Below are 26,622 nucleotides of genomic sequence, written 5' to 3' on the forward strand. Positions count from 1 at the left end.
GCCGGGGCCCGTGGAGCGCGCGCCGCGGAAAGCCGCGGTAGCATTCGTGCGAAACGCCTGAGCAGTAAGCGCCCGTTCTTCATCTGGCATAGTAATTGCTGTCTCCGGAAGTGCTTCTCACACCGCGTGCGAGTGGACCTACTATACCCCCGGTCGGGCGTCAGGGCGCCCCGTTAACCGACGGGTGTCGGATGGTCTGCAGTTGCGGCTTCGACCTGCCTGGGAGGGGGATGGAATACGAGGAGTTCAGCTAGCCGGGGTGAACCGATAGGTTGTTTGCAGCGGGCCTGTCGACGAACAACGTTGCGGAGGAGAGCAAAGCTTGGCTCACGCCCGAGTTTGGTGGACTGATATGTGCGTTGAGGCTGAAAGGTGCGACATGACATCGACGTCTGGGCTTGCTTGCATCAAAGCTGAATGACTGGATGCGAGGCTGCTCCATGCGCTGTAACGTGGGTTTTCGCGAGGGTGGCAGGTAGCGCGGGAAAGGGTTAAAAAATTCACCTTGGGTCGCCGAATGGACTGGCGAGGTAGGGCCCTGCAAGCTTCAGCCTCAATTGACTGTTAGACTGGGACCAATTCAGCTTTAGTTCATTTATTTCGCATTGTGCAGGTGGATAACGAGCGACTATTGTTTATTCTCCCTACTTTGCCCCTGAAGGGTAAGGTGTTGTTGTGCTAAGGGAAAGACTCGGCTCAGTCCAAACCAGACCAGCCCACGAGCGATCCGCGAACAGAACACAATCAGTACTCGTTCTCCGCCTTGCGCTCATCAATAACCTTGAGCGCCTCCTCCGCGGCCTTGACGCCCGAAAGCGCCATAGCCCCAAACGTCGGCCCCATGCGATTCGCGCCATCCACCTCGCTCAACTCCATGCCGCCGACGACTAAGCCCCTAACCACCTCCCTCGTGCGCTTGACAATCGCATCCTCGGCGGTGCGCATATCGAGCCCGCGCATGCCGCCCAGCTTCTCGAGCTGCTGCATGCTGACGAGGCGCTTGACGCTGAAGGCGCCGAAGGGCCCGTCGTGGCCCGTGGTGCTAATGACGAGGGGTGCGTTGATGGTGTTGGGGTCCATGCAGCTCTGGTCGTCGTGGTGCATGGAGACGAGCGTCCAGTTCGTCACGACGCCGGCGATGCGGACGGCGTGCGGGTCGCTGGCGGTGGGCGCCGGGCGCGTGATGAGGTCTTCGACGGCGGTGGCGTTGAAGAGCTTGATGTTGGGGGAGGAGAGGACGCGCGAGAGAAGGGTGGAGGTGAAGAGCGCCTGGTTCGGTCAGTATTAGAAGGTACCTCCCTAGATGTAGGACGCTGTAAGGAAGCGGTGGACTCACAGCATGCTTCACGACTACGAAGTCGCCCTCGTCGTCGTAGGGAACGCCTAGATCGTTGAGGAACGCATCGGCAGGCTTGCGCATCACCATAGCGCTGAAGAGCTGACCTCCAAGCCAGGCACCGCCGCCGGGAGCAACGCCAGCCTCAATGATAGCGATCTTGAGGTCGGGGCGCTTCTTGGCGAGCATGTATGCAGTGCTCAAGCCGCAGGATCCGGCGCCAACGATGACGATGTCGGACTCGGCGTAATTGTCAAGGTCCGCAAAGTAGCGACGGGCTGATGCGAACGTTACTATTGCGTGATCTTCGCGAGACGGGGCGATATCTTACTCATAGCACGTGAGACCTGGGACTCGCGGATCGGAGAGAAGGTGAACGACTCCCACTTGTCCTCCATTTCGGCTAGCGTCTTCGCCATGCCATTGGCAGCAGGCTTGACGGCTAGATCCTTCTTGACGTGCAAGGCGTTGCCGTTGATGGCAACGGGATTCTCGAAAGAGGCAGCGGGAGGAGACATGTTGATAGTGAGTCTTCAAGGTGTGAAGCCTGCGGAGTGTTAAGATAGTTCAAGGGGGTTGAAGGGAAGGCATGATCCTTTCGCTGGTATTATCCAGATCAAGTTATAAACCGTATAATCTCAGAACGAATCTAGAGCTCTTCTCTCCATACGACACCTGCCGCGCTCTCCATGATGGAAAGAGCAGCGTGGGTAGGATAGAAGGAGAGCGCTGGAAACGAACACCGGTCCATGCTAAGTATACTTAACACTAATATACCTTGATGTCTGTGGGATAATGCCCGCGCCCAGAACATGTCTTGGTGCGTGAGGCGCTCCATACTTGTTAGAGTGTAGTAGGACCTAGGAACTGGTTAGCAATTCTTCTCGCATGAATGGAGGAAAGGGGAGATGAGTACGAAGAATTGATGCAGCAGTGACCGGAAGAAGTGAAGATTGGTGAAGAGGAAGGGGAGGAGCGAGGGGGGGGGTGCCTTTTGTAGTCGAGAGCTACCCCCACCTTGTCCAACCGTTGGGGCGGGGTAGTGGTGGCTAGCCATGACTAGCCCCTGTCTGGTGCTCTAATATGGACGTCAAGCCCCACTATATCTTCTTAGACCCAAAAGATCATTCGATCACAGAGACCGACACGTCGACTGTGTCCGCGGGATGAGTGCTAATAGCCGCCGTGAGCCACGCGGAGAAGAATCCCGTGGTACGAGGCAGGCCTGTGCGAAGCGAAGGAACTGAGCGGCATTGATAAGAAGGGGAGCATATAGAGAATATTATGATGAAGAACTATTCGCTAACTGCAGAGCCGGAAGGACCGGAAGAGATAGAAAAGGGAAACAGACTATGAAACGATGAGGCTAAAACGACTAGTGTCTAAAATACAGAGAATCGTACTCGCGGGAGTACTGGCGGAAGACAGCCAGACAGCTTCCGAAGTGCTTGCCGGCGCGTTTTTCGGCGGTGGTGCTACTCAAGGCGGATGGACCCTTGCTGATCGCTGGAAGTACAGTGGCGTTCAGACGTGCACAGTGTCCATGTGAGCTCCTTCGTACGACCGGCCTTCCATCGTCGTCATCTCGGTGGGTATAGGCATATGACTGTGGATGCTGAGACTCCTGCTATATGGGCTACGAGCGCGGAGAGTAGGGCCCCATTTGTAAAGGACGAATGGGACCGCGAGGCAGGGGATCGAGATGAAACCGAAGATGCTCAGTGCCCAATTGCCACCGAGATTCATGAAAGCTGGTGTTCGGTTAGATACGGTCAAGTCTGAGGGGCGGAGAGTCATACCCTGCACAATGACGAGAGGAATGATACCGGCTGTCGCAATGCGGACACATGCAGCGGCCGTCAGCGCAGAAAGGGTACCTGCGGGCGGATAGGCGTCGAAGAGGTATGTGACCAGTGAGAGCTGCATTGCTATCAGTAACAACTTCATCGACTAGGGAAGGCGCGCACTTACCAGCACAGACATACTGCCCCAGATATAGATCGCTGTTCCAAAGATGGGGCTCAAGTAGTTGATAGTTGGATCAGCAGTCCATCCAATCCAGAAAAGCGAGCCAGTGATCATAAGTCCACCGTACATGGCGGGTATCAGACGCTTCTCAATCGCCATCGTCGTGTTACAGGATCTGAATATCGCCTGCTCAATAGCGATTGTGCAAAGCGCGGCAAGAATTGATCCACCAATTGCACCAATGAAGGCGAGCCCGACGCGCTGTGGGGTAAACCCGTACACCGTCTGAAGCACAACGGGAACGGTGATAAAGAACTGGAATGCTGCGCCCCAGTTCAAAGCCAGTGTGAAGGAAATCATGGCAACAATGGGCTCGAGAGCTAGTTGCTTGACAGGATTGAGGACCGTGATAGTAGCCATCTGGGCAATGGTGACGCCGCTCTCTGCTGGAGGCTGATGTGGAGGTGCAAGGCCCCGAGCCTTGTTTCTGCGACGGGGAATCTCTCGTCCGTAGGTCTCAGGCATGCCGATGCCGAATGCGAAGACAACTAGGATAAGCATTACGGTGGTATATTCCGCCCACCGCCAGCCGCCTGCTTGGACGACGAAGTTCCCTACAACAGGTCCTAGGGGGCTTGTCAGCATCCATGCAACGTACGATTGAGGTGCTACGTACCAACCGCAGTCCCGACATACGAAGCAACAGCCAGAAATGCGTAGTATGTGTTTGTCGTTTCGGCAGACCAAATATCGGCAAAGGTTCCTTCAATGAGGACCAGACACGGCCCGCCGAACAATCCGGCAAAGAAGCGGCAGACGGCGAGGCTGGCGTACGACTGAGAAAGCGCAGCTCCTAGATGGAAGAGGCCGCAGCAGAATATGCTGATGAGGTACAAGATCGATCGCCCGTGCCGCTCAGCGAGATGCGGTGTGTAGATGGGCGCAAAGAAGATGCCGAAGAGGTATAACGAGAAGCCCGCGATGGCTTTGGTCATGGAAACATTGAAGGCCTCCATTACTTGGGGGATAGCGGAGGAGTATATGGTCAGGCCAAACGCGCTGGATAACCGTCAGCGTATCATTCGCGCGGTTACAGACATTTTGTCTCTCTGCTGTAGAATCGGTGGGCTTGAGATGTCGAAGCACGAAAGTACCTACACTGCGAATGCCATCGCCCAAGATACGGCAGAAGCGTACAGCCGTCGATGCGCCGGCCAGTTCATGGGATTGTCCGGGTCGTCAGCGGCGAGCGTGTGTGAGAGCATGTTGGATGTCACTGGCCCCGGGGGCATCTTGTGCATTTCTCCGCTCTCTCGTTCTTGCTGGGGCATCATCGGGGCATCCTCCGCGTGATGTTTGGTCTGATCAGCCATGTCTGGAGACGTAGACATTGCGAAGTGGATAGTCGGTAATGGATTGCGATGCTTGAATGGACTCAGGTACTAAAGACTGCTGTGAAGAATGGTAGATGGGGACAGTAAACGAGACAAAAGAAGACGTCCTTATATGTTTTCTAAGGACCGTCCTCCATAGTCTCAGCCATCTGCAGATCGCCCAGATATGCAAATACGTATGAGAGAATAGAGCCATGGCGGCGGCACTGACTATACTGGAAGAAGGCTGATGTTGGGGATTGGCAGCGTGGTTGGAAGTGACAAATCGCAGAATATCCATGTTGTGACGGTTGAAGTTACCTTTGATTCCGTATCTTGGGGCTGGCGCACAAGTGCAGCCTGTAGTGCTTAGGCGGTGCTTAGGCGCTTGACGTCGAACCGGCACCACTGCAGCGGAGGCCACAGCCTAAGCGCAGCGATTGGAATCAATTGATGGCCCGAGAAAAGCGTAGGATGGGATAGGGCTTAGCGGATGCTCCTGTGCTGAAGCGATGATTCCGGAATCTAATCTCCTATCCCGGGGTGGCTGTACCTGCGGTCAGCCTCAAGATGACCCGACTGCAAGAGACTCCGACTGCAATGTTGAATCTCACAGTCTGGAATAGTTCAATGATGGGCTCAGGCCTGAATTGACTCCGCATCTCGGCGACTGGACGCGAGCAGCGAGGTGGTTGCTTTCTGGGTGTGCCGATCCATCCGAATGGTGGAGATGAGGAGAGCGAGAACGCGTCTCGAGAGTCTGAACTGAATGACCGTCGGCGCAGAGCTCAGGCTTGCAGGATATCGGCTCGCTGCGCAACCTCTCACTCATCACTGCGGTGCATTGTCGATGAAGTGCTAGTATGCATAGTAGTGCGGGGACGACAGACGCGTGCGAGTGGTTGCCGATGAAACGAGCGGCCCAAACAGCGCCAAGCACGCGGGCGGGCTCACCTCTAGGGCCCCGGCCTCCAACAACGCAACACCATACACACACACGCCCGCGCTGCCTGATGTGCCCCTCTGCAAACACCGCTCAATAACATTGCCTCGCCATGGAGGAGCAGGTCGCCACCCTCCTTGCAGCGCTGAAGAAGCCGTCGACCAATGTCGAGAGCAGACTGCAGCTGTTCAACAATCTGAAGTCAGGCATCAAGCACAATCGCGTCCCCGAGAGCTGCCAGGCCCCCGTCTTCGAATGCATCCGCATCGCCATCAGCGCCACCACCTCCGCAGCGCTTGTGACTGCCGGATTCGCGACACTGACCCATTTCCTGAAGCGCCTGCAGCTCCAGAAAGAGACGTCCGTCATCACGTCGCAGTCAAACAAGCTCCTCGCCATTCTGGTTGACCGCCTGGGCGACGCGCGCGAGAGCCACCGCTATGGCGCCTCGAACATTCTGGCCGACCTGCACCAGCTGTTCCCGGCCGAGGTCGAGACCGTGATGCACAATGCCATGAAGGGCACCAATCCGCGCGCCAAGGAGACGTCGATGCAATGGGTCGTCAAGGTTTGTCATGCCCGTCATGTTGCTGGCAGGCCCCTGTGTCTCCCCTGTGTCTAATGCGTGCTGCCCGTAGATGAACAAGACCGAGAGCCTTCCCTTCCGTAGCTACGTCGCCCAGCTTGTTGCGAACCTCGAGGACGCCGACGCTGGCGTACGCGAAGCTGGCAAGTCCGCTGTCGTTGAGCTCTTCCGGTGCGTCCTGGACACGCCCACACCCGGTTATTGGCATGCTAATGACGCGACAGGAAATCACCCGAGCATGCGAAAGCGAACCTCAAGAAGCAGCTCATCAACCTGAACGTCCGGAAGACCATCGCAACCTACATCCTCTCACACCTCGACGACGCAGCGCCCGCAGAAGCAGAAATGCCCCCCCCGCCCCCGCCACCCCCTCGACCCATATCAGCCGCGAGGGTAGAGTCACTCCAGCCGGATACCGGATTCGCTGATAGCCTCTTGTCCGAGGTGCCGCCCCCCTCCGAGCCCGTTTCCATGGAGCCCCTGCACATCTACACTCAGCGCGAGCTGGAAGACGTATTCCGCGAGATGGCGCCACATTTCGAGGGTAAGGAGACGGAGCAGAACTGGATGGCTCGAGATAAGAGCGTGCTCAAGCTTCGCCGGATAACCAAGGGGAATGCGCCATCAGAGTTCCACGCTGCCTTCGTAGCGGGCATCAAGTCTCTGTTGGATGGCATTCTCAAGGTCGCCAATACCCTGCGCACCACCATGTCGACGAATGGGTGCCAGCTGGTTCAGGAGCTGGCTAAGACGCTTGGATCCTCTATGGATTCCTGGGTGGAGATCCTGCTTCAGAACTTTATCAAGACGTGCGCTGCCACCAAGAACATTACTGCACAGAACGGAAATACCACCGTGGACATTATTTTCTCGAACGTCTCCTATGCGGGACGCTTGCTCCAGCATGTATCCCTTGCATCGCAAGACAAGAACGTTCAGCCTCGATCATATTCAGCCGGCTGGGTCAAAACGCTTATCCGAAAGCACAAGTCGCCTATCGAGCACTCGGGAGGGCTTGATATGCTAGAAAAGATCCTTAAGAGGGGCCTTGCTGATGCTAATCCAAAAGTTCGGGAAGCTTACCGGAGCACGTACTGGACATTCGCCCTGGTCTGGCCTCAGAAGGCTGAAATGTAAGTTGTTTCCCAAATACTGGTACGAACCTGGTGCTGAGACTACAACAGGATGTATGATACCCTTGAGAAGAGGGAGAAAACGGCACTAGATAAGGACCCGAACAATCCAAACGCGTCACTCGCATCGTCCCAAAATAGTGTTTCGTCATTCTCCAAGTCCGTCGGTGCTGGTGCCGGTGCTGGTGCCGGTGGCGCGGCTGCACGAAACGCACTGAAAGAGAAGATAGCTGAACAGCGGAGGGCGAAATTGGCGGCTGCGAAAGGTGTCCCTGAGCGCCCCAATTCTGCTCAAGCAAGCTACTCACCCGTCAAATCGCAATCAGCAAAGTCTCTAGGCTCTAGGACTGCATCTACGGCGTCCACGGCATCGTCGACCACCGCCCGGCCGCCATCAGCACTTGGGGGCTCGACGAAATCGGCTCTGGCAGCGAACACTAGTGGCACCGGGTCACTAATGGGCGGTACTGCCCGACGGCCAATTCGACCTCGTCCCGAGCTCCATAGGCCTGCGACGGCGGACCCCTATGCTATACGACGAACTGGTAAAGTCACGCCTTCCATGACACCAGAGAAGACTCCGGCCGCCACAACGGCCAAGAAATCTGCCATACCAAAGAGCGGCGTTCGCCCCCGTGCACAGACTCAGAACAGCAACAGTCCGAATATCAGCCCAATTCGGACCAAATCTAGGTTAGGCGAAACCGCAACACATCGCAAGACACCCAGCGGAAGCTCTCGACACGGAAGCCCAGCTCTTAGCCCATACAAAGACGAGGATTTGACCATGGTGAAGCCGTTTGTTCGGTCGCAGAGCCATCACGAGCCAGGTATTATCCCATTCCGCCAGAGGAACGGAATGGAGAAGAGTACATCTGTTGACAGTGATGCGATCGATGTAGGAGATGAAGATAATTTCACGATGGTTATCCCGAACCTTGGTCGGCCACCAGCGCAGCCCGCCCAGCGCAGCCCCCCAAAGCCAACGCCATCTCCAGGGCGGTTGGCGCCTGCGAGTCCCCGAGTTTCACCGCTTAAGAGCCCTAAGTCGGTGGGCGATATCAACGGCATCGCAGCGACACGAAGCACGCGTATGAGGTCGCCGGACCACCCGAGCACGCGTGGCACAGATGCTGCAGAAGAGGTCCAGGTCTACGAAGACCCATTCGTTGGCGATGAAAGCACGGCGGTATCACAAGAAGCCGAAAAACCAGTGCTCGAGGAGCTGCCCCTGAACGAAAAGAGCGCTGAGCGGAGGCAGAGCACCGAGAGCTCGAGCAGCCACACCATGATGGGTGAGGCGTCCGTGCAGCCTGTCCGAGGCCATCTTAAGACTACCAGCACGGGAAGTGTGATGCACGCAGAGGCGCCTGAAGCCGGACCTGAGGTGCTTAAGAACAGGCAGTTGCTCGCAAGTGGTATTAAGAAGATCCAAAGCCGCACCGTCGAAGCGCACATGTTCCGTCGCCTTCAGGATATGGTGAAGTCGAACCAAGATCTCTGGGGTCTGAACGACGAGAGATTCGGAGATCTCCTCCTTGCGTGTCTAGACTACCTCGAGACACCCACTGAGGCTTTGAAGACGACGCCTATGAAGGCAGCGAATCTTAAGGTGCAGGCCTTGGCCACCATCCGCGCGATGCTCTCTCTCTACCGAAAGGAGAGCGCTATGTACTTCTCACGTGTATTAGTCACCCTCCTGCAAACCAAGGCCCAGTACGAGAACCACTCACACATTGCAACGGATATCGAAGCCACGGCCGATGAAATCACCAGGTACGGACAGACATCCGACTGCCTCGATGCCGTCCTCGCCCTTATCGAAGAGACTCCTGCCTCGACACCTACCTCATCGCCGAGCTCTAAAGCCTCTGTCGAATCGACCGCTACCGTGTCGAACCGCACGACGACCATGGCGCTGAGCACGCTTTCCTCCCTCATTCAGATCTCCGGCGCTAAGAGCGTTCCTCTGTCGCCTGAACAGACCGCTCGTCTTGGCAAGCTCGCTGTGCGATGCCTGGATGACACCGATGCGGATGTGCGCAAAGCGGATATTGATGTCTGCATTTCGCTGCACGAGCGCATTGGGGGGGAGAAAGAAGCTTTCTGGAAGGCGGTTGCTGGGGCGCGGGAGCAGCACTTGAATCTATTGACTTACTATCTTGCTAAGCGTGGAAAAGCTTAGATGCTTCGCATCTAGAAGGGAGATGTGGGACAGCCAGCGGAAGTTGGTTTGAAGCCTAGAGTTCGAGATCACGTACGCTTTTCTTTCTTTCATCCCACCACAGCCTGGCGCCCAGGAGGCTTTCCTTGGTGTTGGGGGGTTGCGGGAGCCCCTGTTTTGACAAGGGCACAGGCGTTTTGAGAAAAAGTAGGCGGGTCACACCAGTCATCTCTTTGCTCCTTCTCGTGTCAATTCTATGTTTGTATACTGTAAGGAGTAGGTTTCTTGCATCTGTTCATTCGCCTATCGGATAGGGGTACGTAGTCTTCGTTTAATATATGAACTTCTGAAATTCGCAAATGATGCATGTTGGGGCTGGCGGAGTCCACTATCCTAACTCGGGGCTCGCCCAGCGAATCGATCCACGCGCAAAGACATTAGGACGGCTGTTGCAGTGAGATTTGGATTATCATATGGTATGAACCGTTTTGTTTCCTGCTTGCTGCGATCTTCAAACATGTTGATGAGGCCGCCACACATGCTGCGATCGCCCAAAAAGAAGTCCGCCCGAACTTGTATAATGCCACCCAACAGAAAGAATGTTCAAATTCCGACCGGAAGATCCTATCCCGCTAATTGCAAGTCATATAGGGGAGCTAGCACCTGGTGCCGAATGCCGAATGGCGAAGGATAAAGGGTATCAAACCGCCGCAGGACGAAAGAGAAACAAGGAGTACCTCCAGCCTGGACAGAGCTCAAAACTTAGTGCATTTCGCACTATAAATCCGCTCATCAAACGCCTCGGGCAGCGTCTTCTGGAGCGCTTGCGCCGTCTTGCTACCGAGCGCGAGCTTGGGGCAGTCGGCGGGGCATTTGAACTCGCTGTACAAGTGCATCAGCATTAGCATGCTTTCCTTCTCAAGGAGTGGAGGGTCCGGAGCTATCTAAGTAGGGAGGTAGGTAGATAGGTACTTACGTGTAGAACTCGCACTTGAAGCCAGCGTTGACGACTAGACTGCGCGTTTTGCCCTCCCAGTTGCCGAAGAAACTGCTCATGTCGATGCAGCCCGAGTCCGCGGGCAGCGGGGTGTAGTCGGTGGCGACGTTTTCGCCGATGAGATTTTGCTGCTTGACTGCATGTTGGGGATATTGGGTCAGCATGATTTGTTGGGAAGAGAGGGCTGCTAGCTTTGTGACTTCGCCCGAGTACATGGCGCCGTGTAGAGCACATCTCGGAGTGCGCCGCAGGCAACAAAGGGGGCATGAAGGGGGAAGCATGGAATTCAAGGCGCGGGGCTTTCTTACAGAGGGTGGCGGCGCGGCCGTCCGAGGGGGATTTGTCGCACTGCGAGTTTGCTGTTAGTATGCTCACATTTTCGGTTGGAACTGTAGGGGTCCATTCCGAGGAGGTTCGAAAAGGAAAGAGTGTTGAAGGATGCACACGTACGGTTTCAATCCTTGAGACGAGGCTGGACGCAGTAGGTAGGGCGGAGACGGCGATGGCGCTCGTGAGAGCTGCGACGATGGTTGAGATGCGCATGTTGGGTGTTTATTCTTTTTGGAGTCTGAGTGGCCGTTGATTGTGAAGAGTCGGTAGATTAGGTTGCGGAAATGGGCCGTATGTTTGGAGCAACGCTGTATCCCTCAAAATGGGTTCCTTCGAGGGCGGTACCTAAATAACCTTGGAAACGAGGGAGAGCGCCCTCGCACGAACGCGGTGATACAGAAGTAGTGAACGCGTTCTTCTACAGCAGGCGCGATGGCGAGACGGCAAACGGCACCTGCCAACATTACCTTCCGCATACGCCTCACACTTTATATTAGCAGCCGCGAACCCACACCCGCACCAACCCAATCCACAATGCGCCGCAATTACTGCACCCTCCGACATGGCAGGATCGTCAGAAGTGTAATTCCAGTTCATTTAGACCCGTCCGTAATAGCTAGACGGCGAACCGCGTCGCCCTCCGGCGCGGCACAGACAGGCTTAGTTCATGGAGGCTTCTTAAGGGGGAGAGGGAGGCGATGTTGGCAAGGGGATGGAAAAGTGAATTGAAGGAGTGGCGTTCGCCCTCGTGATTGGCGCAGTGCGCGATAAATAAGACATCCGTTTTGCCCAGAAGGGCCAAGTCCGATTGGGTACTCTCGATGCAGGGATGCCGATCCTCAAATCGTGAGGCTCGGGCCATGCCGGTTTGCTCTTGAAGGAAATATGTTTTGCGTGCCCCCTTCAGGTGTGGAATTTGTTGCCTTGTCGAGACCGTGCTGTTACGCCCTCCGGGTAGTCTAGTGTATTTGTGTGACGTCGCGCTCTTCGGGCTCTTGAAAAGGTGCCCAGTTGATGCAAGGAGCAAGTCCGAAGGTGGCCGTGCGGAGGACCAGGCTCACTGGCGGCGATCAAGGTGCAACGATTGAGTGCGAATCGAACCGGTCTCATTGAGGGCATCGATTCATAAGGGCATCCCAGGAGAGGTTCATCTGGTTATGCTGTCCGCCCGAGTCCGCCGCAGGCTGCGTGGAGCATGATCCACCGAACGCCAGCCAAATGGAATGCCTGGAAAAGGCGTGCTGTCCTCTTTCAGGTGCCGGAATTCCCTCGATCGTTTTAATGTATGTGCGTACGAGAAGCGGCAGGGGAAACAGGCCGGGGACGAGGAAGTACGAGAAAGCAGATAGCCTCCGAAGCCTCCATGTTCCCACTCTTTCAACTCAATATGTTCTTCATGTACACTTTCCTCCGTTCGGCAAATCATCAGGAGCGTTGTGTGTCCTGCGGTGTTGAACATCAGGTGCCCTGGCCGTCTTGTTTTCCTGCTACCCATGCACCGTCCTGTCCACTAGGACCGCGGCCGCCGCATCCCGCACTAACAACGTAGGATCTGTATGGTCGCCTTCACGGCAACTCCAGCATACACATCCCTCTGGATGAAATTTGGGTGGGATCACGCCGACCACCTCCGCGGGCCAGACCAACGCCTCTTTCATTTCTTCATCCGAGATATCCCATATATCGCCAATGATCCTCTTGCCCCAAGCGTTGAACCACATGTTCGGCGCCCGATCCAAAGCTATGGACCAGACCGCTATAAGGATCATCGGAAAGGGTCTCTTCTCCATGAGGAGTTCAAAGAACGCGGAAGAGACCGTCATTGGCCATACGAGCGCGTTCGCCCACAACGGCGGCTTGCAGGGCATGTTTAAAAAGAAGTGCTCCCAATGCGCAAGGGCCTGTCGATAGATGTGCCGGTACTCTGGTTCGATTATCGGGGAACTCTCCAGATATTGCTCGAGGAAACGTATAATCCTCCCGCCTTTGGCGTGCATGGGGCATGACCTGCGTTTGCTGGGTATTGGTCTAATTAGCTCTCGGAGCTTTCCTTTTTCGACGCCTATGAGGGCGGGGCCAATCGCAGACCATGCTCTTCGTAGCACTTGAAGAACGTCAAGAAATGCGTATGCGGGGCTCGGCGTACTCGAGAAACCGAAAACGATGGGTAGCCCGAGGGTGTAGACCACGGTGAGGAAGGAGAATGCAGTGATTGCGCCGCAGTTGTCAATGTTCACCTCGCTTACGGATTCGCGAAACGAGGTCAGAGCCTGCTGGTGTTGCCTGCTTGCAGCTTGGATGTACTGGTCTCGTTTGCCCTTGTTGACGCAGGAAAGATGCAGCGCAGAGAAAGCCAAGACGCTGTGCATCAGAAACAGATGGGTTTTCGCCTCGCCCGGCACGTTCACCTGGAACAGGGACAAGGTGTCTCTGGGAGAAAGCGTAAGAGACGATTGGGTCGCATAATGGCGCAGAAGCTCAACGTCCTCCGCGTCAAACGTGGGGAGTGGCATGGGATAGGCGAGCATTGCGCCTGCGGGCAAGGCTCTAATGCACGAGATTAATGTCCGGGTACTTGGTGGTTGGGACAGGAAACTTACTGGGCGAACGTCTTTTCCATTACCGGCTGCACAGCTGCAGTCCAAGCCGTGAAGTCGCATACGACGCCCCATTTCTGGCAATTTGAGCATCTCGGCGGGCGCTGGTCGCACTGGATCGGGTGAGCTCAACGACGAACACGCAGGGAACACCCGTTCGCAGTCGAACGATCCTCATAGACCTGCGCCATATCTTGCGCCAGATCTAACGCTAGATAGGGTCGTCGCGATCCTTCTACGGACGGGGTGGTCGTAACATACCTTCTTCCTCCTTTTCTTGCATTGGCTGCAGCCGTTTCGAGATTTGGTGTGATATTTGCGCACGCCGCCAGCCATGTCGCCAGTTGACGCCTCTTTCCTTTTACAGTTCGCGCGAGAGTAATGCGGATGCTCCCGAGATGTGGAGGAAGGCGGAAGTATGGATGAGACGACGTCCACAGGGAATGAAGATGGCAGCGTACACTTGACTAAAACAGGAAAAGCGGGGTTCTCGCCACTGCCCCCTTTTAGAAACTCCATGAAACGGGCTCGACTCCTCTCCAGCGCACTTCTAGCATGTTAATACCCGATAACCAACACCTTGATTGCATATTCCGGCGTTTGAGGGCCATAAATACATCGCGCTGTCACACAGTTTAAAGGGTCCGTATCTCAGCCTGGTCGAAAAACTCCAAGGCATCTCTGTTCCGTCCGCAACGGCTGTTCCACGGACCCCCGGGGTCCAAACCTCAGAATTCAAGTGCATATCAAAGTCTCGGCCATGCCGAGGGACAAACTATTCCGGAACTACCGTGTCCTCCGAGGTCGTTACCAGTCCACATCTTCGCCAGTTTTGGGATTTCGACAGATGCGGTTTCCGCACTGGACACTCCAACACAGCATACCGGAACCGCTTCAGCGAGACCCTATCTCTGCGATAGCCCATACTCGGATTGACGACCCGCTTTGGCGTCCTTCCCAGCTATCTTCCCACATAGGGTAATCGAAGCTAATGTTCCCAAGTACCAGCAGTATCCTAAGGCCGCCCGACATATCGGAGTTAGATTTATCTTCGGGGCCAAATAAAAAAAATAATCCAATAACGGTAAACAGTGCCTCGCAAGGCCTTTCGTAATGAGCAGCAAACTGCTCCTGCAGGATCCGAGCCTGTCGGCCGAGCCGCTGCCTCTTCGATCGTCGCCCAAGCTGCCCGAACCACCATCTGATTACAGCGCTACTACCAAATCCTACGGAAGCCTAGGACCGCGAAGGGGCTGTCTGTCTACACGTCGGAGCGATGTCGAATGCGCTCAACTAACCATAATAGATCCCGCACCACCGACTTCTGCCCCAGACCTGCGAGGTACTGATCCTGATCCGCATCGTCGGGATTCTACTGCTATGTAGGACCGGACAGCGCTGGAAAGACGTCAGAGGGTATGTGAGTCTCAATCTCATGTATGCGCACATAATGCCCCCCTCCTGTTGTTGGATGGTGTTGGCCCAATTCTGACGCTGGAGCAGGAGCCCAATCCGCGAGGGTGTTCGGAGACACTGCCAGTGGCGTTCTATACCAGATTTGAATCGGATGGCCTGGCATGGCTTATCTTTGGATGGGACGCCAGAATTGTGATACCGGTACATTCGCTCGCGGATCGCTGTCGGCATTCACAATTTAATTCGTAGCTAGCGAAAAGAGCCGCTCGCGGTAAACCCATGCAAAAGCAGAAATCTTCCGGTGTCGTCTGGGTCGAAGACGTGACTGGACTGGATCCGAGCACACAGCTTCTTCGCTGCAGCCGAGTTCCGAACGGTCGACTCATGCGACCGGCCGCGACTATGCTCGAGGCGAGTGAATAGGCAGCCTCCGATCTCAGAATGTCTTGATGGCCAGAGTAGCCCATGTAGTGTTCTTGGACGTGATGTATATGCTTTACAGAGTAGTGACTATCAGTGTAATCAACAGGAGGCCCCTCAATCGGCTGTACAAAACTCCCTCCAACGTAAAACATATGCTATATCCAACGCCAGGGGTATTGCCCACCAGATTCCATATGCATGCATGCCCGCTGGGCAATCAGTTACAAAGAAATCCGCACGCATCTACATCTCCTCACGGCCCTTCTCTTCATCGCGCTCCACTTCTAGCCCCTTTAGCCTCCTCGCTAGTAGACCGGGACCCGGGGACATCGCCGGACTACTAATGCCACGGGATGCGTTTCCTCCATACCCAAGATCGCCCCTGCTCAGCTTCTCAAATATTCCACCTCCACCTGAAGGACTCCCGGGACCTTCCATATCCGTCAGCGTCTCACAATGCATGGACGACCTGAACGGACTATTTGCGTCAATGTCCATCGGATTTCGAGACACAGGGCGGGATGGCATCGTAGGGATACGAGACAAGCTGAAAGGAATTGGCTCGAGCGCGGCCATATGCGAGCTGAACTCGTTGGACGGCCCACCTGTAAAATTGACAGCTGGGGGAGGGAACGACGGCCGTTGTCTCGAAGTGAGACCGTCCAATTGATCGCAGGTTTGCTGCGAGAGGGATATACCTGCGCTGCGACGGCGGATTGCTTTGTCTGCTGTGAGCTGCGCCGCAGCTGAGGATGTGGACGCTACGGAATCCCGCGTCGGCTTGTATGCGCTATACCGAGGCTCTGGTAATTGAATCTCGTTTCTGAGTTTTTCTTTCCCGTCAGGCACACGATTCGCAAAGACGACTCGAATGCTTTTGTACAGGTAATACCTGCCTTTTGACGGACAGCAGATGTGCAGGTGAATCAGGTATCTCAGAGTAGGCCGATCATTCGGATCGTCAGAATTACTCAGCGACGCTTCCGGGCGATCCGTGCCCAGGTTTTTGCGGGATGAAAGGGGCATATCGATGATGGGTCCTGCAGAGTAGCTTCGTTGGCGTATGAAGGTTTTTTGGCCAGGCTCCATGTCAGAGAGATCGTATGGGACGAGGAAGAGTTTGACGGCCGTTTTGTTTGGGTTCTTTATTACGATCTGGAGCTGGCCTTGCTGGGAAATACGGTAGCAGCCGCCTGGGGGAGCTTTCGGTGATGCTGATCTTCTCTTCTTTTTCTCACGTCGTCGGATATCCTCCTTCGATCTGTACAACGATTCATCTTCTCCGTTGCTATGCCGGAAATCAAGATCGTCCTGATCCGGATGGGGTACGGTGTGTCGCCGCTTTCGCTTGCTCGGTTCACTGCTTTCCTCTGGTGGGGAGAGCGAGTTCTCGAGATCTATGAGCCCTACGTAGGGACTAGGCGAATCATCCAATATACGGCCGTTTCCGGAGTTGTAGCTGTAGAACACCGCGGGAAAAGGAACCGTCACGTGGGGTGGACATCGGAGGTTTGACTTGCATGACCCTCGCCCTAGTACCCCAATTTTTGCAATAAAGTCGAGAGGCCGCGAAGGCGTTGTAGACATTCTCCCGCGTAGTATCGATTCCTCATATGACCCGACCATAGGAGCATGGTGCAAGGGTGAGGCGTCTGACGAGAACGACGGCCTCCGTGAGTTCAGGAAGGGGCTTTGTGGGCTGGAATGTGGCTGGAATTGGTTAAATGAGCTGAGTGATCGCCTCGGTTGATGTGCTTGGTAAGGGACCGTTGTCTCCTTTCTTAGATGACGAGCTGCGGGAGTACCGGAGGCCGATGTTGCCATGTCCGCCGATCTAAAGACTTGAAATGAGCGAGGAGAAAAGGTGTGGCGGCGATTGTTTCTCTCCGGGCTCTTGGAAGGCTGCCTGGAGCCTGGTCGTGACGAGAAGTCCAGGTCAGTGTTGTTTGATTGCTGTACAAGCGGGCTAGTCGGAGGCAGAAAGACAAACGACGAGAATGACGACTGTGATATGGCTCGGGCTCGGGTAGTGGGACGAGCCTCATAGTCCAGCGCATCGCGAAAAGCGTAGGGTGACTCGGTGCGACTTGACGGACGTGCAGCGGCTGGGAATGACTGATGCCATGGGGCAACCGGCGAGGTAGCCAGAGGGATGCCAGACGGTGATTCTCTGTCGTACTGAGTATGCTCCTTCTTTTCCCTGAAGTCTCCAGAATGGAGGGCTGAGCGTGGGCGCTCAATCTCCATTCCTGCCGAGGCATGATCTCGCAGCGGGTCTGGGGTGGAAGGTCGAGAAGCCTTGATCTCTGCGGGAGGTAGGAGGGGAGTGTTCGGTCGATCTTGAGAAGTCGGTCGCGAACCGGGGCTGGCACTATGACGGCTGCCATTCTGCGGGCCTTGGTTAGCATCCTCTAGACACCAAGACAGCATACACGACTTCTGAAGGCGGGAAAAGGCACTGGAGGCAACTCACGCTCTGGAGTTGCTGCCACGTAGGGCTGTTCGCTCTCTTTATCCTCTCAATGAGCTCCACGCGGTCGAGCATGGAAGGTTTCCGGCCAGGGTTAAGCGCTGCCGGCCCAACATCGAAACTGGAAGGCCCCTCGGCGACCTTTGCCGAAGATTGACTGTCCCGCAGCGTCCTGTCACAGCCATTCCTCGAATTCCGAGCTCTTCTCGGATCACTGGAGGACGAGTCATGGGAAGCCGGCCGCTGGGGCGGGCTTTCGTACGGATCATGGAAGATGGGCATGATCAAGGCGGTTGGTCGTGGATAGCAGCATCAAGACACAAATTGGCAGAGTCTGGCGGTGGTGGCGAGGTATATGGCGGCGTGGACGCGGTGAGTACTGGGACAGCCGGGGCAAGAGCGGGGGACACTTGGATCAGGCGCTGGTAGGAGCGAGCAGCAGTTTCTGCTAAAATGACGGGTGTGCTGGCTCCAGTCGCAGCTTCACAGCGTTTCTGCCCGGTTTTGAGACGCGACAGGGCCGTGGACGGCCAGCGGGACGAGCGCGGAGGAGCTGTGCCAGGTGTTCGTGGGCGATGACGATTGACAAAGGCGAAGCTCGGAAGCTCTGCTAATCGCGCTGGCGCCCGCTGATAAAGTAACGCATCGCTCCCGGCGCTTTCGGGCTGGCTCGGCGGTCACACGACGAGAAAATGGCTCTCGACGCTTGGACGGGCTGCCGCTGGCTGGGAGGGCTTCGCATCATTCGAATAACGGTGCAGCGTCGCATTGCAATGCTCGCGCCAGATGATGTGACTGGGTGGCTGCTGGACGTCGCGCGGCCAGAATTGTCGGTCCCGCCTTTGCCAAGCCCAGCACCGTCCCGCTCAGAAACTTTCTCCCTCCGCCAATCCACCACGCACCGCGCGAACATCTCCGACAAGCCCCGCGTATCGCCCTCAGGATGGCCCCGACGCGGCCACCAAAGAAGCAGACGAAGGGATTCTCGGTTGGGCCTGCCAATCTGCCCGACGGCACCCACAAGCGGAAAGGTGTGCGACTGTCGCTGCACCGTATTACAGCCGCGCATGCTGACCCGACATGCAGTGCAAAAGATCAAGAAGGATCTCATCTATAAGGCGAAGCTCAAGAAGCAGTACGCCAAGCTCAAAGCCCGGGAGCAAGCCGCTGCTGCCGCCACCGCGCAGAAGTCCGTCCACGACCGCGAGGACGGCGCCGACAGGACGCAGGAGGAATCCACCGAGCCCGCACCAGAGCCCAACCTCGAGCCGCACCCGGATCGACTGAAGATGCTGGAGAATGGCTCACCGGAGCCGGGACCGGAGCCAGCATCTACACAGCACCACGATCGGCGGGGGAGACGGTCGCGCCCCCAGCCGTTCAAGAGGGAGGCAGAGCTTGGGCAGAGGAAAAGAGAGGAAGCGGAGGCACGCCGGAAGGCACGCGAAGAGGCAGAGAAGGAACGCGCCAGAAAAGCCGCCGAGAGAGAGCGTATCCGCAAGCTGATGTCGAAGGCCAGGAGTAGCGGTCCCAACGGGCAGCGGAAGCTTGGCCGCGAGAGCACTGTCCTTCTGGAAAAGGCGAAGCGACTGGTGGGGAAGACCTAAGATCCTCCACCGGACATTGATGCACCGATGACTGCGTATTGCTCGCAATGGCCGCCTCTTCGAGGCTCGTACTGCATTACCTGCGTCGGGGAAGCACCCGTGCGATAAGATAAGAGGCCCACGATATGCACATTCCCGGCCGCCATCAGACTGCTTGGCTTGGGAAATGCCGCTTTGCAGACGGGCTTCATACCGTAGTAACTAGCGCAAAGCATCTCCAACACCGACCCATCTGGAGGGCGGCAAGCGTTTAGTATTCGCCGCCTATAGTATACCCGTCTGAGCGGAGATTCGATGGTCCGAAGGGGGTTCACTGGGCGTCGCTTATACTCCCCCGGATGTTGCGTGGGCAGGTCTTGCAAAATCGGTCAATGGGCATGACATGCATCTTATCACCCCGGCGGATGGGGTCGGCGTTCGGCCGCCAACCTTAACCATTGCCTTGGTCTGGCAACCTTTTGACCCCCAAATGGATCATGGCAGAGAAAGAATGTACGACATTCGGCTCAAAGTAACCTGGTTCTCGCGCGCTCAGTCAGCAGGCATGTTTCTAGAGCGCATAACGCACACAGGCAGATGAATCATTGTTCGCAGCTCTCCTAAGAGCATGTTGGCCAAGAAGACCGCCATGAGCCCGGTGGGAGATGCTGGTCAAATTTGTTCAACCCGAGATGCGCTCTTCCGTCCGAAGGTGCGTTCTTTGAGAGGCCGTCAGCATTTAAAATTGTCGGAGGTTTTACTCATCCATCACGGTCGCCGAAGCGGCCTTGAGCTTCCACCATCGGATGATAATTTCTTAGAAGCAAATGTGCTGCACACTAATATCCATGGTCGGGGTGGGCTTGTGCAAGCGGTGGAAGGTCTAGCTGACGGGCTTCGTTACACAACGAAGGACTAATCTATCAGCACAAAGCAAAAGGCGGTGGGAGAACTGCAGGTCAATTCTCGCCCTTCGAGGTTTGATTTTTTATCCCACCACGCGCTGATTCGTGTTGGTGGAGATGCGTCGGGTCAAGGCGCTGGTTGTGTTGGACCGGCGGATCAGGACTCTGCATTCGCCGAGTAGTTCGACAGGCATGCCACGTTTTCTGTATCGTTAGAAGGATCCACTATACTTCCGTGGTTGTGCACCAAGAGATTGAGCATGTATTGTTGCATGTTTTTAATTCGCACTGTTGTATTACGTGGTGATGCTGTGGCATCACAGAGGGCACGGCAGTCGGACTTGCCGAGTGAAACGCTCCGACCATCGGCACAGCCCACACCTCCGCTCGCAGAACGCTCCGCTCTCGTTCCTATACACTGTCCGCTATGTGGACTCATTGTATGTTGCTCGCCAAGCTCTCCAATTCAGCGCCAGCGCCAGCGTCCTGTCCGTCTGTTCACTGTCACCGCCCACTCAGGTTGCTGCCGCCGCGCCGGATGAGTTGCCGACCTCAGCAGGCCATTTGCCATGGAAAACCCTCAGAATACGTCCAGAAACAGGCATCCTGCCCCTGCCATGCCCGGCGGCTGGCTGAGCAGTCCTCGACGCATGTATTCTGAGCATCTACAGAGCTCACAGCTTAGTAACAAGATCTATCTGGGGAGGTCGGCAACCGTTCGGTTACAACGGCCTACGGTACCTCGACGTGAGCTGCTTCTCTCCCTGCCAGCTCCAGATATGGCGCAAGGCCTCTGCCCAAGAGCTGAAAGCAAGAGGTCGATATCGGACGACTGGGCTCAGGTTGCATCGTACCGGCCCAATCTGAGCGAGGGGCCAAGGTCTCCCAGCCGAGCCACGCTCTGTCGCCAGGTGCTGCTGGATTAATTCGCCAGAGCGCCGGCATCGACTTTCACGCGTACATGGCCGGCTGCTGTCAATTATTAGTACGCTCTGCTGTCATGCGAGATCGCACCATCTCCTCATGCCGATCCTTCTCGTGTACCATAACCGCGGAACTTTCCCGCCTCCTGGGGGCCAAACCGTTAGCTCAACCGTCCAAGGCGTGCTCGCAACGTTAATTTCCAGCCCGGCGGTTAGTCAACCGGATCCCTGCTCCCAAAGGCGAGCTGAACGCGTGTGGAGCAATAAGCTTATTATGTATAGAACAAGCCTAAGCTCACCCTTGTCCGACACGGAGCGGTGTATGGCTAATGCAGCCCTACCTGGGAATCCGCAGGGACTTTCCACTTGGGGATCTAGACGTGGGTGACGGGCTACACGAGCCGCCGTTGGAGAAAGCCTTAGCCCTATCCCACCGCCATTACCGCACAGTGCAAAGCCTCAATGCAGCGCACGTCCCATATTGGCTTCCTCGGGCAGCCTGCAGGTGATCCTGTCGACCAGCACTGAATCCAATCCTGGAAGGCTCCATGAAACATTCATGCCAAGACTGTCTCGTCACCTCGACAGTCAATGCTGCCTTTTAAGAGGCCGCTCCTACTGCCTGACCCGACCACTTCAAAGACCGACCGTATACTTTCGGTTAGCTCTAAGCTTTAAAGCTTCCCTAGGCCTCCCGCTCTCTTACTCTATCTCTACCATCGTCACTCGCTACGGATCGACTCTCATCCCCTGCAGCCATCTAAACGCCGCCCTTACATTTCATCATCGGCCTCCTCTCATCGTCTGTACTTGCAGTATCTAGCCCTCTCAACCACTCTGCTATCGCTCATACAACGGTCCCCGTCAGCATCCAACTCAAGTGGACGATTGCTGCTCGCCAGTTCCTCCACCATATCTACTATCACGGCATGTTTTCATCAGCGGCAAAGCCCACAGGGCGGCAACCACGTAAATGGACCGTGGCGGAAGACCAGAAATTGCGTGAGGAAGTAGAAGCTCAAAGTAAGTCTATCCATTACGCTCCCCTGAAGCGCAGGCCACGAAGATGGCGGGCATCGAGCCCCTCCTGGACACGCTTCCTATTCGATCGTGGTCTACCCCACCATCCCGTATTCGGAGAACAGATTGCTAAGCAGCAGCCGTACAGTGATCGAGGGCGAAGTCAAAGACTGGTATGGCAATCCTCCCCAATCTCTGCTGCCTCAAACTGACTAATTCGGTCTAGGTGCAGAATTGCTGCAAAGCTTCCCGGAAGAACAAACAAAGATTGCCGCAAGAGGTGGCATAACTCCGTTGCTGGAGGTCTCAAAAAGGGGCAGTGGTCGAAGAGCGAAGACATCCAACTTGCAAGAGGCGTCCAGCAGTACGGTCAAAGGTAATACCGTCCCTCGCCCATCAGTTTATAAGCTGCTCACCTGGATACTTATCAGATGGACACTCGTCGCGAACGTCGTAGGATCGCGTAGCGCAGACCGTGAGTTGGCCCTCATTTGCCGCAATATAAGACGATCGCGCTCACGGACAAGCAGAATGCGCGAAACGATGGCAACAGTCGCTCGATCCGGAGCTCGACCGGAGCGAATGGCGGGACGCAGAGGTGAGGGCCCGGTCAACACGCATGAGGCGGGCGTTTGCCTACAGCAGAATAATCGGCTAACGAATGATACACAGGACAAGGTGCTCATCGAAGCCGTCCAAAAGCTTGGTCGGCATTGGAAGGACATCCAACGTCACCATTTTCCAGGGCGGTCTAAGAATTGTATCAAAAACCGGTATGCTCATATTTTTGGCTATATGGAATCATTTCTGACATCTCCCAAGCTACACGGTTCTCATCCGGCGGTACCAAAACCAGGGCATCACACTGCCTCAACCAGCGGCCACACCTGAGCCGAACACGTCCAATGTGTCCAGTTATTCGGCCACCGATGACGACAGCATGTCCTACACCTCAAGCGTATACGACGATCTACTTCCCACGCACACTCAGGTCTCCACGCCCGAAACGCAGCACTCCTGGCCAGTCGATGAGGAAGCTTTTACCGGATGGTCGTCCCAGGAGTCATTTAACATCACCTCGACCGCACCGGATTTCTCTTGCGTCCAACAGCCGATAACCTCGAACGTCACTCATAGTCCGCAGTGGAGCTGGACGACAACTTCGATGAGCCAACCTGCGATGATGAACATCGCACCACCGCACGCCTATTCCAACGCCATGGACTCCGCTACTCTCGCCTCATACGATGCTTACGGCTCAATACCAGCAATGCTTAGTCCGAATTCGACTCGTTTCCCAAGGGCGCCTACAAGCTCACCGAGAGCGAGAGCATGTACAACGCCGCCATACCAGGACCCACAGGCTATGGCCAGGTTCATGAGATATGGCATACAGCGTGACCCTCCATATCAGTATTAAATTGAAGGTGCAGATGGAGTTGGGGCAGTGCGCATACGCATTCAGGCGCCTGGGAAACTTCCTTCGTGGTCCATGTAAGTGGGCCTGACTCTTCTCTTCTTCACAAATGTCGATATTTTCTTCATGAGATATGCATCATACTATTATTTTATTGCATTCCAACGCATTCGAAACTTCGTCAATTTTCCTTTTCAGAAGCCTACCTGGAGGTACCGACCGGGTCAGCACGTATCCCTACATGCACCCGACCTACATGCATGTCTTCCGGTCAGGCCCTGGCTCGTTACCGTCATCATGGCGCCTCTTGTCCCCCGATGCAGAGCATGTTTGTCTGCAGTCATTCTTGCGGCATTCTCACTTGCAAACAGTGGAAGCGAAGTGTCTTGCGTGAGCTGTCTGACTCCGACCGTTGCCGACAACAATACCAAGACAACGAAAACGAGAACGAAAACGAAAACGAAAGCCCGCAAAAGAGTCACGACGCCTTCCACAACCCTCTTCCCACTCTGGTCACTTGCATTCAACAGACCCACCGACGCTCCACTGAGAGGGGAAACGTTCCATCTTCGCTAAGGTGACATGCTTCGTTCCATCACGCGGACCGCCTTGTCCCAGCAATGCTAAATTGCACCTTTATCAAATCTGCCTCGTACTGCTTGAATCGCCATTGGGGGTTGCATTCCGCCATGCCCCTGAAAGCAACGGCGGATCGGCAGTTTAGGAATATTGAAGGGACGAAATGAGAGCTTGCATAGCCGCCTTCCATCTCCCCACTAATGCTTCCCTCGGCCTGGCAGTGTGTGGAGCAGTACACTTGCGGAGGGGAGGATGGATGGATTCGACGGTTGGGGCCTTGCTCGGGCCGAGCAGGGATTAGCTCGCATGTTTTCCGGATACGGACTCGTGGGCAGGCGATGCGAGCCAGTCACAGTTCGGCTTGATAATCAGGGGTTGGAGAGAAGGATTGGGCCGAGGAGGGTAAATATAGGCGATGCTGGGTTGCGCGATATGGTTCGTTGCCGTTCTCTGCATTCCACAGCATGGAAGGTTGAGGGGTTTCTGTCGCAAGAGGAGAGCCATAGCATGGTCCAGCATGTACGTACGTACGTTTCGAGTAGGTGGGCGGGGTCTGCGGTTAGAGCGGAAATGGAGAGCGGACTCCATGCGCGGACTTTGGCGGCCAGTAGATAGTCCTTCCTCAACAACAGCTAGGTGGAAGAGAAGTTTTGTCGAAGTGTTGGTGGAACTCCGGGATAAGTTCCCTCTCTCTTCGTACAGCCCATCATTCGTCAGCACAATAATACCGCCGCACGCTCCATCCGCACAGCATAGCAAACCTCCGCCTATCGCCCTTTTCCAGCAGCTCGATAAGCTCCTCGAAGTCCGTAGCCTTCTTAGTCCGCCGCTGCTACTGACGGACGGACGCCAACCACACGTGTTTCCCGGGTTTTCTATGCTGTGCACGGAGCAAGCAATGGCTCGACCAGAGCCTGTGAACAAGGGCTAACGCCCCCGGGTATTACAAGCATAGAGCATACACAGCAAGCATGCGCGCCACACGGGCCTGCGGGCTGCGGGCTACACAGAAGGTCGGGAGAGATGCACTGCACGGTTAGGATGGAACATCCGTCCGCCTCTATGTAGCTTACTTACTGCGTCTGCGCGTTTGAGCGTGAATCAGGCCGTCGCGTCGCGCGCGAGTAGTGGCCAGCACTTGCCTTTCCCAGGACGGCATACAGTATCATGCATCTTTTCTGCACAGCACCGCAGCACAAGTCCATCGACGAACAACGGTACGCTGGACTACGCACGTAGCGGCACGCATCATCATCACTCGCGGGCCAGACTAATTGACGTCCCCTCGCGTGGTCGCACAAAGTCTCGCGATCTGGTTACCGGATGCGGATAGTGCGATCTCGGAGCGATGTGAGTTTAAGATGCGGCTGATGCTGAGGCGAGGGCAGCGAGATACAGTACCGGTACTAAACAGTGGCATGCTTACGGGAGGCGCTTATGGGCGTCATTCGGGAGAAGGGCCCCTGGGGCTAGAATGATCTACGCGCGTTCGATGGGGCGCAACGGAAGCACCTGAGTATGTATTCCCAGGAACAGGTGAGAGGCACCATTTCCGTATGGGGTATCTATGTATCTCGAGATACTGCCGGAAGGAGAAGGGTACGAAGGGGAATGTCATGAAGGGGAATGTCATGAGGTCGAGTGCGTATTCGAGATTCGGCGGAGAAGGTTCGGAGTTCCGGTATATTTTCGCCTCATACGACAAGCAGGAATATGGGAAAGTACTGGTGACGATGCACTGGAGCGATTGCCACAACATCGATACTTGTTGCACTGCCACGGGTTGCAAGAGTGATAGGCGGTGAGGAGAATTGTGCGGATGTATTGATTATCTAGGCGCAATATTGTGTGAGGCTAAGAATAAAGTTGGTTGAGAGGATGTAATTGAGAGCAGGGTATGCGTTCGGATGTCTACCTACTTGGGGCGATGTAGGCGTGTGGTACCGTGACTACTGCCTTTGGGTGCATACGGAGGTCACCTTTCCCGAATAGGAAGGCTAGGCGTGGAAACGTCGCGCCGATGAGGTCTGGGCACGCGAAAGGCAGACTGCAGGTGGTAGATTTCTCATCGGTGAGTGGAAATGCGCCTCGCCGCTGAATCGAATCCGCAACCATGAAATTGGAACGAACTTCTTCCGCGCCGTGTCGAGCGTGGTGTATCTGTGCAGATTAGGAATCTTCGGGCACAAACAAAAGTACGCGCGTAGACGACTTGTGCGAGAGATTGATTATACCGAGGCAAGACATGTCCTGCGCGTGGAACAAGCTGAAGCAGTTGGACAATGTACGTTGGTCAATGCTAAATATCCAACACAAAGGTGTATCACCGAGTTCTGTAGCCTGAAGTTGAAAGGGGAAGTTGGCTTATGGCTCGCGACATCCTTCCGATTCGGCGGCTTCGCGACTACTGCGCCTAATAATTGCCGACGGGAGGCACAGCCAACGGGCCGCGTAAG

The 26,622-nt window shown here is 55.6% G+C and overlaps 9 protein-coding genes across 9 annotated transcripts; 4 read left to right on the plus strand and 5 right to left on the minus strand.

Annotated features, from left to right (window-relative positions):
* Positions 1 to 647: 647 nt before the first annotated feature.
* Positions 648 to 2,242, minus strand: BU26DRAFT_521958 (Thi4-domain-containing protein). Its single transcript, XM_033829669.1, has 3 exons — positions 1,668 to 2,242; positions 1,337 to 1,614; positions 648 to 1,269 (listed from the first exon to the last, which is right to left on the minus strand). The coding sequence occupies exons 1-3, from the start codon at positions 1,852 to 1,854 to the stop codon at positions 745 to 747; spliced, it is 990 nt and encodes a 329-aa protein (XP_033680534.1). The 5' UTR covers positions 1,855 to 2,242; the 3' UTR covers positions 648 to 744.
* Positions 2,243 to 2,860: 618 nt separating this feature from the next.
* BU26DRAFT_432702 (MFS general substrate transporter) lies at positions 2,861 to 4,569 on the minus strand (the record flags this gene model as incomplete). The annotated part of the gene is made up of 5 exons (XM_033823989.1): positions 2,861 to 3,087; positions 3,136 to 3,256; positions 3,308 to 3,930; positions 3,981 to 4,363; positions 4,463 to 4,569. The coding sequence occupies 5 exons, from the start codon at positions 4,567 to 4,569 to the stop codon at positions 2,861 to 2,863; spliced, it is 1,461 nt and encodes a 486-aa protein (XP_033680535.1).
* A 1,085-nt stretch (positions 4,570 to 5,654) lies between these two features.
* On the plus strand, positions 5,655 to 9,855 carry BU26DRAFT_521960 (ARM repeat-containing protein). The gene is made up of 4 exons (XM_033829670.1): positions 5,655 to 6,188; positions 6,259 to 6,377; positions 6,431 to 7,339; positions 7,391 to 9,855. Exons 1-4 carry the CDS (start codon positions 5,733 to 5,735, stop codon positions 9,522 to 9,524), a joined length of 3,618 nt encoding a protein of 1,205 aa, XP_033680536.1. The 5' UTR covers positions 5,655 to 5,732; the 3' UTR covers positions 9,525 to 9,855.
* Positions 9,856 to 10,258: 403 nt separating this feature from the next.
* Positions 10,259 to 11,043, minus strand: BU26DRAFT_568108 (uncharacterized protein; the record flags this gene model as incomplete). The annotated part of the gene is made up of 4 exons (XM_033833740.1): positions 10,259 to 10,385; positions 10,480 to 10,636; positions 10,809 to 10,848; positions 10,951 to 11,043. 4 exons carry the CDS (start codon positions 11,041 to 11,043, stop codon positions 10,259 to 10,261), a joined length of 417 nt encoding a protein of 138 aa, XP_033680537.1.
* Positions 11,044 to 12,133: 1,090 nt separating this feature from the next.
* Positions 12,134 to 13,865, minus strand: BU26DRAFT_70686 (uncharacterized protein). The gene is made up of 2 exons (XM_033836245.1): positions 13,431 to 13,865; positions 12,134 to 13,377 (listed from the first exon to the last, which is right to left on the minus strand). The coding sequence occupies exons 1-2, from the start codon at positions 13,448 to 13,450 to the stop codon at positions 12,318 to 12,320; spliced, it is 1,080 nt and encodes a 359-aa protein (XP_033680538.1). The 5' UTR covers positions 13,451 to 13,865; the 3' UTR covers positions 12,134 to 12,317.
* A 1,644-nt stretch (positions 13,866 to 15,509) lies between these two features.
* Positions 15,510 to 18,018, minus strand: BU26DRAFT_489740 (uncharacterized protein; the record flags this gene model as incomplete). The annotated part of the gene is made up of 2 exons (XM_033826030.1): positions 15,510 to 17,646; positions 17,726 to 18,018. The coding sequence occupies 2 exons, from the start codon at positions 18,016 to 18,018 to the stop codon at positions 15,510 to 15,512; spliced, it is 2,430 nt and encodes an 809-aa protein (XP_033680539.1).
* A 404-nt stretch (positions 18,019 to 18,422) lies between these two features.
* On the plus strand, positions 18,423 to 19,647 carry BU26DRAFT_70858 (uncharacterized protein). The gene is made up of 2 exons (XM_033836246.1): positions 18,423 to 18,767; positions 18,823 to 19,647. Exons 1-2 carry the CDS (start codon positions 18,680 to 18,682, stop codon positions 19,341 to 19,343), a joined length of 609 nt encoding a protein of 202 aa, XP_033680540.1. The 5' UTR covers positions 18,423 to 18,679; the 3' UTR covers positions 19,344 to 19,647.
* A 2,432-nt stretch (positions 19,648 to 22,079) lies between these two features.
* Positions 22,080 to 23,590, plus strand: BU26DRAFT_433024 (uncharacterized protein; the record flags this gene model as incomplete). The annotated part of the gene is made up of 7 exons (XM_033824010.1): positions 22,080 to 22,177; positions 22,311 to 22,343; positions 22,397 to 22,546; positions 22,602 to 22,645; positions 22,701 to 22,768; positions 22,843 to 22,943; positions 22,993 to 23,590. The coding sequence occupies 7 exons, from the start codon at positions 22,080 to 22,082 to the stop codon at positions 23,588 to 23,590; spliced, it is 1,092 nt and encodes a 363-aa protein (XP_033680541.1).
* A 785-nt stretch (positions 23,591 to 24,375) lies between these two features.
* BU26DRAFT_70897 (uncharacterized protein) lies at positions 24,376 to 25,253 on the plus strand. Its single transcript, XM_033836247.1, has one exon. It carries the CDS (start codon positions 24,582 to 24,584, stop codon positions 25,095 to 25,097), a length of 516 nt encoding a protein of 171 aa, XP_033680542.1. The 5' UTR covers positions 24,376 to 24,581; the 3' UTR covers positions 25,098 to 25,253.
* The last annotated feature ends 1,369 nt before the right edge of the window (positions 25,254 to 26,622 follow it).

This window comes from Trematosphaeria pertusa (genome assembly GCF_010094035.1).
Source record: "Trematosphaeria pertusa strain CBS 122368 unplaced genomic scaffold BU26scaffold_12, whole genome shotgun sequence".
In the NCBI taxonomy this organism is placed as follows: Eukaryota; Fungi; Ascomycota; class Dothideomycetes; order Pleosporales; family Trematosphaeriaceae; genus Trematosphaeria; species Trematosphaeria pertusa.